Source organism: Mirounga angustirostris, unplaced genomic scaffold (assembly GCF_029215605.1).
Source record: "Mirounga angustirostris isolate CCGP_5_RB_7025 unplaced genomic scaffold, mMirAng1.0.hap1 SCAF_2, whole genome shotgun sequence".
Classification (NCBI taxonomy): domain Eukaryota; kingdom Metazoa; phylum Chordata; class Mammalia; order Carnivora; family Phocidae; genus Mirounga; species Mirounga angustirostris.
This window is the reverse complement of record NW_026991710.1, coordinates 39,852,916-39,865,024: the sequence shown is the minus strand read 5'-3', so window position 1 is coordinate 39,865,024 and position 12,109 is coordinate 39,852,916. Positions and strand designations below refer to the sequence as shown.

General features: G+C 34.4%; 1 protein-coding gene across 6 annotated transcripts in view; it reads left to right on the top strand.

Annotated features, from left to right (window-relative positions):
* NFXL1 (nuclear transcription factor, X-box binding like 1) overlaps nucleotides 1-12,109 on the top strand; it is a 77,757-nt gene that overhangs the window by 18,474 nt on the left and 47,174 nt on the right. For all 6 annotated transcript variants that reach the window (XR_010409387.1, XM_045881193.3, XM_045881196.3 and 3 more), the window contains exons 6-12: nucleotides 1,933-2,111; nucleotides 2,342-2,503; nucleotides 2,606-2,706; nucleotides 3,354-3,468; nucleotides 4,416-4,540; nucleotides 5,452-5,574; nucleotides 9,292-9,382. Coding sequence is in view for 5 of the 6 variants with exons in the window: in XM_045881193.3 (XP_045737149.1) it covers nucleotides 1,933-2,111; nucleotides 2,342-2,503; nucleotides 2,606-2,706; nucleotides 3,354-3,468; nucleotides 4,416-4,540; nucleotides 5,452-5,574; nucleotides 9,292-9,382 (896 nt within the window). In the remaining variant the exon portion in view is untranslated. The remainder of the gene's footprint in view (nucleotides 1-1,932; nucleotides 2,112-2,341; nucleotides 2,504-2,605; nucleotides 2,707-3,353; nucleotides 3,469-4,415; nucleotides 4,541-5,451; nucleotides 5,575-9,291; nucleotides 9,383-12,109) is intronic.

The following is a 12,109-nucleotide window of genomic DNA, read 5'->3' as shown; positions in this document are numbered from 1 at the left end:
TGCTCATCTCATTCTATTTTAAGTGGTCATTTTGCCACAGTGCTGGGAAGTACCAGTTAAAAGGGGAATGAACTTCTACTCTTGACTTAAATCTGAGGAACAAAAAATTGAATCAGCTGTGTAGTAGTAACTTTTGCATTCTTTTTTTTTTTTTTTAAAGATTTTATTTATTTGACAGAGAGAGACACAGTGAGAGGGAACACAAGAAGGGGAGTGGGAGAGGGAGAAGCAGGCTTCCCGCTGAGCAGGGAGCCCGATGCGGGGCTCGATCCCAGGACCCTGGGATTATGACCTGAGCCAAAGGCAGACGCTTAACAACTGAGCCACCCAGGTGCCCTGTAACTTTTGCATTCTATATTTTATTTTTTTAAGAAAATCAGTGACTGTTTTGGATTTGTTTAATTCTCATCAGGATGGAGCTAGAACTTGATACGAATATTAGTAGTTTTAAATTAGTTGTTTTGTGGAATTCAAACATGTAAAATGTTTAAATGTTTCTACTAAGATATTGCTTGCTTATATATAAGACATTGACATAATTACATTTCATTATTGCATGCCATTATTTTAAATAAAACACATGCATTTGCATATAATGCCGTTACCTCTCCCAATCTCCTAGAACAAGTTAGCCTCACTGTTGATGGGCACTATTAGGGTGTTGTGAGTTACTTTTTAGACCTCAGTATCTAGGCTAATTTAAAGTACACATCCCCCTCCACGTTAGTTTAGAGGAATGTAGACATTTTTCTCTTATAGCTCTTCCAACAAAGTATTAGTTATTTATTCTAGATGAGACATGGTATTTTGTCTTTGATTTTTGATTACAAAAACAAGTATCTTTGGTTATTCTGAATATTTATGTGGCATTTATTTGGAAACAGAACATGGTCTCAGGGGCGCCTGGGTGACTCAGTCAGCAGGGAGTCTGCTTCTCCCTCTGCCCCTCACCCCACTCATGTTCTCTCTCACTCTCTCTGTCTCTCAAATAAATAAATAAAATCTTAAAAAAAAAAGGACATGATCGCAGGACAATGAAAATATAAATGATACAAAAGAAAGTGATGACGTGAGACTTTTTCCAGTATAGTATACTAACTATACTCATTTGTCTGGGGAATAGTAAGGGTTAGAATATCTTTTTAGAATGAAGCAATCTATGATCTACAAGTGAATTTGATAGGGGTGAAGGTTGACACTGTTTTATTTTAACCGTGCTAGCTAAAAATCTTTCTGCTGTAGCAGAGAAAATGGAACAATATTTGAACTTTTCTTTGATTTAAGCACATTTGTTATGTATCTATTTTGTATTAGATATTGAGAAATTATTTATTTTCCCCCTCAATTCTAAATTGTAGACATGTCTCTTGCTGCTGTATTGCCTACCTATAATCTGGTTTCTGTCTTCTGTTTGCTGTTGCTAATATATTTTACTTATTTGCAGGTCACCCAACCAAACTTTTAAAACATTGAGCTTTATAAAAATTGGAATGAGTACCTCAAGAATAAAGTTCATCTGCTTAGTAGAAAGCTAATATTGCTTTCTTTTTGTAGCTTCATTCTAACTTTGCTTAATACAGTAGCAACTAGCCACATGTGGTTATTTAAATTTTGGAAAATTGTAATAAATTCTGTTTCTTCCTCAGTTGTATGTATTAGCCACATTTTAAGTGCTCACTGGTCATATGTGGCTAATGGCTACTGATCTGGACATGGTAGGTATAGAACGGTTCCTTCATCTCAAATTATATTGGTTCTAGATGGTTGAAATTGATTTTTGTGAAATCTTGTTTCTTATTAGCATAAAGGTGGAGCAGAGGGCGCATTAATATAGAATTGAGTGTACTCTACTCCTAAGTATGTTTATATTCCTGTTTCTCTTGTCACTTTTAAAAATGAAATTAATTTCAGTAATTTCATTCTTTTTTGTAGTCCAAAATGTAGGTTTGAATACAAACGATCTGACACACCTAGTAGGTACTATTGCTATTGTGGAAAAGTAGAAGATCCACCTCTAGATCCATGGCTTGTACCTCATTCATGTGGCCAAGTATGTGAGAGAGAATTTAAACCTCCTTGTGGCCATAAGTGTTTACTCCTCTGTCATCCAGGTGAGTTAAATATTACATTTCTAATTATTTGTGGGTGGTTATTTCTTATGTTGAGGCAGAAAAAAAAACTGTCAAAGTTTAATTCAGAACTTAAGTTCACATAAGAAGATATTAGAAGGGAATGTCTTTTAAAGTATCAGTAAAGAAAGCTTTACAAATTACTGATAGGTGTGGAATTGAAAGTTTTAAATTTTGATTGGTGATTTTTTTTCCCTTTCATTGGATTCTAGGTCCCTGCCCTCCTTGTCCAAAGATGGTCACAACTACTTGTTACTGTAAAAAAGCAAAGCCTGTACCTCGTAGGTGCAGTGCTAAGGAATGGGCCTGTCAGCTGCCGTGTGGGCGGAAGTTGCTTTGTGGACAACATAAATGTGAAAATCCTTGTCATGCAGGTACAAATGTCATACCTGTTAGGTGTTCTGACTTTTTAAGTAAAAAAGCAGTCTTTATTGGCTTTGTAATGTTTCTTTGCTAATTTATCATTGCGATTTTAGGAAATTGTCTGCCCTGTCCAAGAGTTAGTAGACAAAAGTGTGTCTGTGGGAAACAAGTAGCTGAAAGGAGCTGTGCGAGTCCACTGTGGCACTGTGACCAAGTGAGTGTATATGCATTTGGAGGGGTGGGTATTAAAGAATACAGAAAACATAAACAATTTGAAATGCTAAGGAGGTTTAGCTGGATAAAAGAAGAGGAAGAGCAAAGCAAATGAATTATATTCATGTTTTAGGAAACTATTTTCCAATTTAATGTAATTTTAATTATTGGAGGAAATTTTTTCTTTTCAAATTAATAGCTGTTTGTTGAATTTTGGATTCAGTACATATGTACTCTGCTTCTTGCTATCTCTCCTTCCTTGTCTTTCCCTTCTCTTCAACTAACACCACTCTGTTCTTGAGTTAATCCAGTTGAGGAAGTAGGATTTTGTAGATTGTCCTAGAATTAACATGGTTTTAGTATCATTTGAAAATCTTTGGTAGATGGCCATATGAAGCTATATGTACTTTTTTCCCTTTATTTTAAAGGTACATTTTTATTTTTGGTACATAGGAAATGTATGTGTGTATGTTTATATGTATATGTTTGTGTATATGTTTATGTTTATATATGTGATACCTATATAAAATATAAAGCATAATATGAAGAACATAAAGAAGTTGCTTATGATTGAAAAATGGATTAGGTCATGCACAAAGTCTTATTGTTAACTTTTAAGTCTTATGTGCTTATTGCATTTTATTTTAGGTATGTGGAAAAACCCTGCCATGTGGTAATCATACATGTGAGCAAGTTTGCCATGTTGGTGCTTGTGGAGAATGTCCTCGATCTGGGAAAAGGTTCTGTCCATGTCAGAAGTCAAGTAAGGCTTTTTTTTTAAACCTTTAATGGAATATGATTATTTCTCATGTTCACTTAGAGTACATTCCTAATTAAATTAGATTTCTGTGGGAGTTCATAATGTAATTTCAGTAAAAATACCAATTTGATATTAGATTTTTTTTTTACATTTGCTGAAAGGACAATATAGTTTAATGGGTTAAGAACTCAGACTTTGGAGTCAGGCACATGCTGGTTCAGATTCCACCTTCATGAACTATAGTTTTCTCAAGTAAAATGCAGTAATAATATTTTCTTTATAAGATAAAGAGAATGAAATGAGTGAGAATTAAATGATAAAATCGCATAAAGTATTTGGTGCAGTGTCTGGCAATAAAGGAAACCTTATAATCATAGACTGTCGTCATTGTGTTGTGTATTAGGTTATGGGTGAATTTAATTTGGCTGCTTTGAAATAAGGCACAGAACGTTGCAGGTTGAGTGTACTTCTTTAACTCTGCACCAGTACCAGCACGCATATTTATAAGATTATTGCCAACACTTGTCTTAATATGTGTATGTTAAAGGTCAGTTTCAGAATGTTCTCAAGTCAACATCTTTTTTTTTTTCTAATCCTGTGAGGTTGTTAAGAGCAAATTTTCTTTTTATAATTCTGTTTATTGTAGAAGTCTTCATAGAGGTTTATATGGTCTTACTCTTTTATTTAGATAAGTATTTCTGAAGTAGTTAGCTCATAAACATATGTGTCTTCAGGATGGTAACTTGTTATGTGTCAAATTCTTTTTAAAAAACAAACCTTTTTATTAGTGATTATTTTCATTAAATTTAGCTCTTTCCAATAACTATGTAGATGCATAAATTCATAGTCTGAAAGGGCTGTCATTCTTTAGGGAGCCAAAAGAACATGGCGTGCTGTTAGTGCTTTATAATAATGTATCTTATTAACTTTGACTTTTTGTCTGCTTTTAGAGTTTTCTTTGCCGTGTACAGAAGATGTACCAACTTGTGGAGATAGTTGTGACAAAGTACTTGAATGTGGAATCCATAGATGTTCACAGCGTTGTCACCGAGGTCCTTGTGAAACATGCAGACAAGTTAGTTATGTCCTGTAATAATTAATTTTAAAAACCACCTGTCATAGTATGTCAGATGGGATTATGCTATAATTGTTTTCTGTTACTTTCTTTTTTTTTTTAAAGATTTTATTTATTTATTTGACAGAGAGACAGTGAAAAAGAGAACACAAGCAGGAGGAATGAGAGGGAGAAGCAGGCTTCCCGCTGAGCAGGGAGCCTGATGTGGGGCTCGATCCCAGGACCCTGGGATCATGACCTGAGCCGAAGGCAGATGCTTAACGACTGAGCGAGCCAGGCGCCTGTTTTCCATTACTTTCATAAACATCTATGTGATGATCTGTATGAGCTTAGTGACCTAATATTTATGGTAGAGAAGCAGGAGAGTATGCCAACAGTCAAATCTAAAAATTACCCTTTGTTTGATTTTGCTTGGTAAAAGTTTAAACATTGTCATTTTTATAATCTAGCATGGGGTTGTTTGTTTTCAGAAGATATTCAAAGCAATGATAAGTTGGCTTAGTGGTGATAGAAAGAAATAAATGCCTGGAAGTGAGATGTTAAATAACGTTATATATGTCATTTTGGTTTTGACCATACTACTAAATAATCCAATTCTTTTGTTTTACTGAAACAAGATGTGCAGATGTTATGGTGTAACTAGATGTTATTTTAATGTGTGCAGTTGTTTTACTATTGAATATCCAATTTTTACTAAATTTAATAGTGGGAGTTCTATGAAGTCTTTGTTGGAACAAAATAAGATACAAACAAATGTCTTAGGAAATTCAGCTTTATTTTTGGGAAAGTCCTTTATATGAAAGACTTTTAAAACTTTCCTTCTTCATTCTTTACTAATTAATAGAGATTGCAATGTGGGAAAAAAATGTCAACAAAAGTTAGTTTTAATAACATTCATTTGATTCTTCCAGGAAGTGGAAAAGCATTGTCGCTGTGGAAAGCATACAAAACGAATGCCATGTCATAAGCCTTATCTGTGTGAGACTAAGTGTGTTAAGATGCGGGACTGTCAGAAGCATCAGTGTAGGAGAAAGGTATGTGTAGTAAACCTGGGAAACAGATTCAAAAATTGTCTTGAATTTGTACTTTTTGAACCTGTGATAAGTGCCATCATGATTTGTTCTTCAGATGTTAAAGCATGTTCTTTGCTTTCCATATGAAATAGTAATAAATATTCTAGATTAATCTTAATTGTTTATATTAGTGGGAAATCTTACCAAGGTTTTTAAATGACAGGGTCTCTTTTTGGTCCTGGGCATAAACCTTTTAACTTGGTTCTTGGGCTGTTTTCTGTTGCCTGGATTTTAAAACATTAGAGTAGTGTTAGAGTGATAGTTCATTTGGTGGTAGAGGCTTAACTTCTAGTGTTCAAATCGTATTTATAGACACTTGGTTCCATTTAAGATGGACTGGAGTATTTTATTGAGTCTGTAGATTTGTAGTTTTTTTGAGTTCCATTTATCATTATGAATTATTCCTCTATTTCTGGTAAGGTTTCCTTGTTCTTAAATCTACTGAAATATAGTGATACTGTTTTGTTTAATGTTAATACAGATATCTTTTTCTATTCTTTTAACTTATATTTAAAGTAGATTTCTTATAGACCACATTTAGATATTATTTCATAATATCTTCCACTTTAAATGTTGACAATCTTTGTCATTTAATTTGGGTGTAAATCATTTACATTTAATGTGATCTTTAAGATGGTAGGATTTAAATCTGTCATTTTGCTATTTATTTTCTATTTGCCCATCTGTTGTTTGTTCCTTTTCCCTCTTTTGTGTTTTCTGTTTGATCAAGTATTGTTTTTCAATGGTTCATTTTAACTCCTTTATTGGATTCTCACACATTTTATATCCATGTATTTTATAAACCCCAAATACATTGTTTTTACTTTTGCTTTAAATAGACAGATATCTTTTAAAGAGTTTGAAAAAAATAAGAAAAGTAGTCTTATATATTTATCATCAAATTCACTGTTTTTGGTGCTTTTCATCCCTTTACATAGATTTGGGTTTCTATTTTCATTTTCTTTCTGTTGGAAGGACTTCTTTTAATATTTTTTGTAATGCGGGTCATGATGTCTTTCAACTTTAATGACTTCAGCCATTGTGAAAAATATTTCTACAGTAGAGTTCTAGTTTGACAACATTTCCCCCATACTTTAAAGATGTTGCTCCATTATTTTTTAGCTTGCATTTTTTTCCCCAAAAAAGTGTATGCTGTGATTGTTATCTTTGTTCCTCTGTACTGTATGTAATGCCTCTTTTTTCTTTGGCTATTTTTTTTTTTTTTCCTTTGGCTATTTTTAGAGATTTTTCCCTATAATTCTTGGTTTTCAGTAGTTTATTTGTGGTGTTCCTGTGTATAGCTTTCTTCTTGTTTCTTTAGCTTAGTTTTTGTTGAGCTTCTCTGGATCTGTTTATAGTTTTCATCAAATTTGTGAAATTTTCATTCTTTGTTTCTTCAGATATTTTTCACCCATGCATCACCTTCTGAGACTCCAATTATGTGTATGTTATGTTGCTTGAAGTCCCACAGCTCACTGATGCTCCATTTATTATTTAGTCCTTTTAATTTCTGTGTTTTATTTTAGCCTGTGTAGCTTTGTCTTCAGGTCACTGATTTTCTTCTACATTGTCTAATTTGATGTTTATCCCTTCCTGTGTTTTTTTATCTCAGATGTAGTACTTTTTTATCTCTGGGAATTGGAGTTGAGTCTTTTTTATATCTCCCGTGTCTGTCCTTAGCAGGCTCATGCTTTCTTCTATCTTCTTGAATATGTGGGTGGACTCTACTTTTATAATGCCCATTTTAATGTTTTTGCCTACTGATTCTGTCCTCTATCATTTTTGGGTCTATTGCTATTGATTGATTTTTCTTCTCCTTTTGGATGATATTTTCCTGATTGGTAATTTTTTATTAGTTTCCAGACATTGTGAACTTTACATTTTTGGATGCTGGAGATTTGTTTTGTTTTGTATTTCTTCCTTTTTTTTTTTTTAAGATTTTATTCATTTATTTGACAGAGAGAGAGACAGCGAGAGAGGGAACACAGCAGGGGGAGTGGGATAGGGAGAAGCAGGCTTCCCGCTGAGCAGGGAGCCTGATGCGGGGCTCGATCCCAGGACTCTGGGATCATGACCCAAGCCAAAGGCAGACACTTAATGACTGAGCCACCCAGGCGCCCCTTGTTTTGTATTTCTTTAAATATTTTTAAGCTTCATTCTGGGTTGAAGTCAAGTTATTTAGAGATCATTTGGTTCTTTTGAGGCTTGATTTTGTTAGGTGGGATGAGGCCACCCTTTTATCTAGGGCTAATTTGGTGTCATTACTGAGGTAATAATTCTTCTAAGTACTCTACTTAATGCCTATATATTAGGAGGTTCTTCCAGTCTGTCCATAGGGAACACAAACTATTCCTAGCCTTGAATAATTTCTGGAAATGGTTGTGCCTTCTCCTTCCAGTGGTTCTTTCTCAGGTTTGGGTAGTTTCCTATGTAAAGACCAGTACTCAGCCGAGGACTCAAGGGGTCCTTTCTTGAGTTCTCCAGAACTTTCTCTGTACTGCTACCACTTCTCCACAAATTCTAGCCACACTGACCTGTCTGAACTATGAATTTTTCTGCTCAGCTTGGTGAGACCATCAGACTCTGCTTGTGGTCTTCTTTCCTGGAAACCTCCAGGTCTAAGCAAGTACTATCACAGAACTCACCTTGTTTATTTCTCTTAGAGATTGTTGTCCTGTGCTGCCTGATTGTCTAATGTCTAAAAACTGTTGCTTCGTATATTTTGCCTAATATTCTGGTTGTTTAAAAGCGAAGAGTAAATCTGATCATTATTACTCCATCTGGTCAAAACCAGAAATATGTCGAAAGGCATGGACCACATAACTTTCTTTTTTTCTTTTCTCCCATTGTTACTGGCAGAGTGATAGGCACATAGTACTACTTGGTAAATATTTGCCTAATTGAATGAACTGTTTTGACTTTTAGTTGCTTTTCAGTAGTGTGTATTCTGTTTTGAGCCATTTTTATACACTGAAACTTGTTCTTAAGCTGGTTACAACTCTAAGTTTCTTTAAGACAGTTGTAGTCTGTATTTTTTCCCCAAAGTTTGGATGTATGAGAAGTCAAGGAAGGAGTTAGGATGGCAAGATGGGCTTTAAGCAGTTGCTGTGTGTTCATGAATGAAATTGGGGGAGGTCTGCACAAATGGATTGGAAGACAGGGAGGTGAGAAAATAAAGTTAGAAGCAATTAGTCTTTCTCTATTTCTCTCTTTTAGTTAGTCTTTGATGCCATGGTTTGAAAATAACTGCCAAACTAATCTATACATTGAACCATACATGGATTTATTTTCATTAAATAATTTAAAAGATAGACTTAATTGTTTGCCTGAATTGACTGTGAGATTTGACCAAATCCATTCCTTTCGTTAATATTGGCCATTTCTGCATAGATAAGTAGGGATGAAATTATCGAATGGGACTGTTTTAAGTTACAGAATAATTAAAGGGCAAGGAAATTTAGCTTGATTTCATTAAATTAGGTCATGGTCTATTTAAATTTGTAAGTTCTTAATACAGTCTGTCTATTTAGAATAATGTTAATCCTCTTGAATACTTTTATTCTTAGGTTAAAAGAAGTATCTTTTGCTTTTCATGAGTTCTGAGAATAACTAGTAATGACATTCATATTATGTGTGGTTTTCAAATGACCTGTTCTTTATATATTGCTTTCCCTTCAGTGTTGCCCTGGAAACTGTCCACCTTGTGATCAAAACTGTGGACGGACTTTAGGATGTAGAAACCATAAATGTCCATCTGTCTGCCACAGAGGTAAAATTTAACAATAGCTGTAATTTAATGTTTCTATTGATACAGTGCTTTATAGTTGATAAAGAAAGTTTTTACATTCATTATCTTACTCTTAACAACCTTGAGAAGGTAGGGCAGTCACCAGTATCCCCATTTTATGGACAAAGAGATTGAACTGAAGATACTTCAGTGACTTACTCTGAGAAATACCTAGTAAAGCAGTATAGCTAAGATTTGAACCCAGGCCTTCTGAATATAAAGTTTTGTTCTTTCTATAACACCATGTTGTTTCCTTACTTCTTCCTAACCTCCCTTACATAGTTTTTATATTAATTAATATGTCCTTAGGTTTTTCAGTGTTATTTTGAATTAAGTCTAGTAAGGGATTGGATGTATCCTAAGCCGGTGGTTCTCAGCCTTTTTTGGTTTCAGGATCCTCTTACATTCTTTTTGTAACCAATGACCTTTTGTTAATGTTGGTTTTATCTATTGGTATTTATTGTATTTGAAGTTAAAATACAAGGTAATAATGTTTATCATTTTATTTAAAAAAAGCAATAATAAACCCATTACATCTTAATATAGTAACATTTTTTTTTGTGAAAAATAACTATTTACTGAATAAATGTAGTGAGAAGAATGGTATTGGTTTACATTTCTGCAAATGTCTTTAATGTCTACTTAATAGAGAATAGGCAAAATTCACATGTGTGCTTCTGCATTCAGTTTGTTATTATACCACTTGACCCATGGCATCTGGGAAACTACCCTATGCATGTGAGACCTTTAGACCTCCTGAAAGGGTCTCAGGGTTGCTGAAGTTATTAGACATTAAAAACTGAGTTAACGGGGCACGGGGTGGCTCAGTTGGTTAAGCCTCTACCTTCAGCTGAGGTCATGATCTCAGGGCCCTGGGCTGGAGCCTCCTGCATCCTCAGCTCCCTGCTCAGCGGGGAGACTGCTTCTTCCTCTACCCTAGCCCTGCCCTATTCGTGCGCACTGTCTCTCACACACTCTCTCTCAAATAAATTAAAAAAAAAAAAAAAATCTTTAAAAAAGAAAACTGAGTTAACTTTACCTGTTTGGAGTAGGTTGATATGAAAAGGAATACTGATTTTATAGGGCAGTGGGAAGGGTATGGACTTTAGGGTAAGAAGTCCTGATTGAAGTCTGGACTCTGCAACTTGGCATTATGACCTGGGACAAACTAAACTGTTTTTATTATCTTCCTTTGGGATTAGGTGGATGCTAGATACCTCCCTTAATCTCTAAATCCTCTCAAAAGTTCAAAAAGTATATTGTGCTACTGTTATTTTGTACAGTAAGGAAATAGGCAAAGAGACTATTGGCCGAAGGTCATAGAACTAGTTGCAGGGTCAGATGTGAACTCAAACTTTAATGATCTTTCCATCCTATCACATTGCCTCCCTGTTAGGAAAAGTGGCAGATTGAATTAACCCCGTAGACTTTTTCCTGTGAGTGTTCTCTGATTTGTTGGTGCCTTTAAATTGTGAAAGAATTTTATTTTTTTAAAGTCATATTACATCATTGATTCATTAGATTTTATTAAGACTCAAAATTTAGTCATTAATTCAATTTAAAAAGTATTTTTATGTGTCTACTAAGTACCAGGCACTGGGAATATGTAAGTGAACAGTACTGACAAAGTGCCTGCTCTTATGGAACTTATTTTTTTACTACCCCTCAGTTAGAATGTAAATAAGTAATCAAATTAATATGGAATATTAAGTAGTGGCAATTATAGAAAGAAACTCTAGTGTGATCAGGAGAGGACTCTAGAAAGATGACATTTGAGAGGAATCCCAAAAGAAGGGATTACAAGCCATGTGAAAGAGGGTGTGGGATAGTGTTTTGGGCAAGAAAGCAGTAATTGCAAAGGCCTTGAGACAGGAGCATTTGAAAGAATTCACAAAGACTACTGAAGTAAGTGTCCCCCTTGAGAGGCGACAAATGATGGGAGATGAGGTCAAAGAGATGGTGGGATAAAGGATTGCTGGAGAAAGAATACGTATAGGATCTTGTTGACTGTTGTTAAAACACTGGCCTTTACTTTAATTAGAAAACCTAACTAGTTGTATTACCATTAAAGAAATTGGATCCAGTAGTTTAGAATTCTCTCACCAAGGAAACACCAGGCCTAGTTGATTTTTACACATGATTTTTAACATTTAAGATGTGTGTGTGTATGTATGTAAGTTCAGTCTCTCCATAAACTATTTGAGAGTATATGTAAAAAAGGAACATGTCCCAACTCATTATATCATCTGACAAGGAAAGTAAGAGAAAATTATAGGCCAATCTAACTCATAAACATGTTTGTAAAATATTAAAGTTACTGCTACTCAAATCCAGCTATCTAGTACGATAGTTTTAGCTATCTAAAACCTTAATCTTTCTTAATCAAGTTGGGTTTATTCCAATAATGTAGGATTGGTTTAACTTTAGTAAATCTAATGATGTGATTCACTGCATTAATAGTCTAAGGGAAAAGTGAAACTATTTTAGTAAATGTCTAAAAACAGTTGATGAAATTCAACATTCATATTTGATGTAAACTTAATTAGAAATTGAAGGGCGTGTCCTTAACCTGATACAGAGTACCTGCAGAAAGGGTAGAGCAAGCATCATACTCAGTGGAGGAGTGTCAAAACACATCTCACCCTTGTATTGTTTTGAAGCAAGTCCCACAAATCCTTCAGTGTTCATTTCTAAAAGGTGGATTCTTTA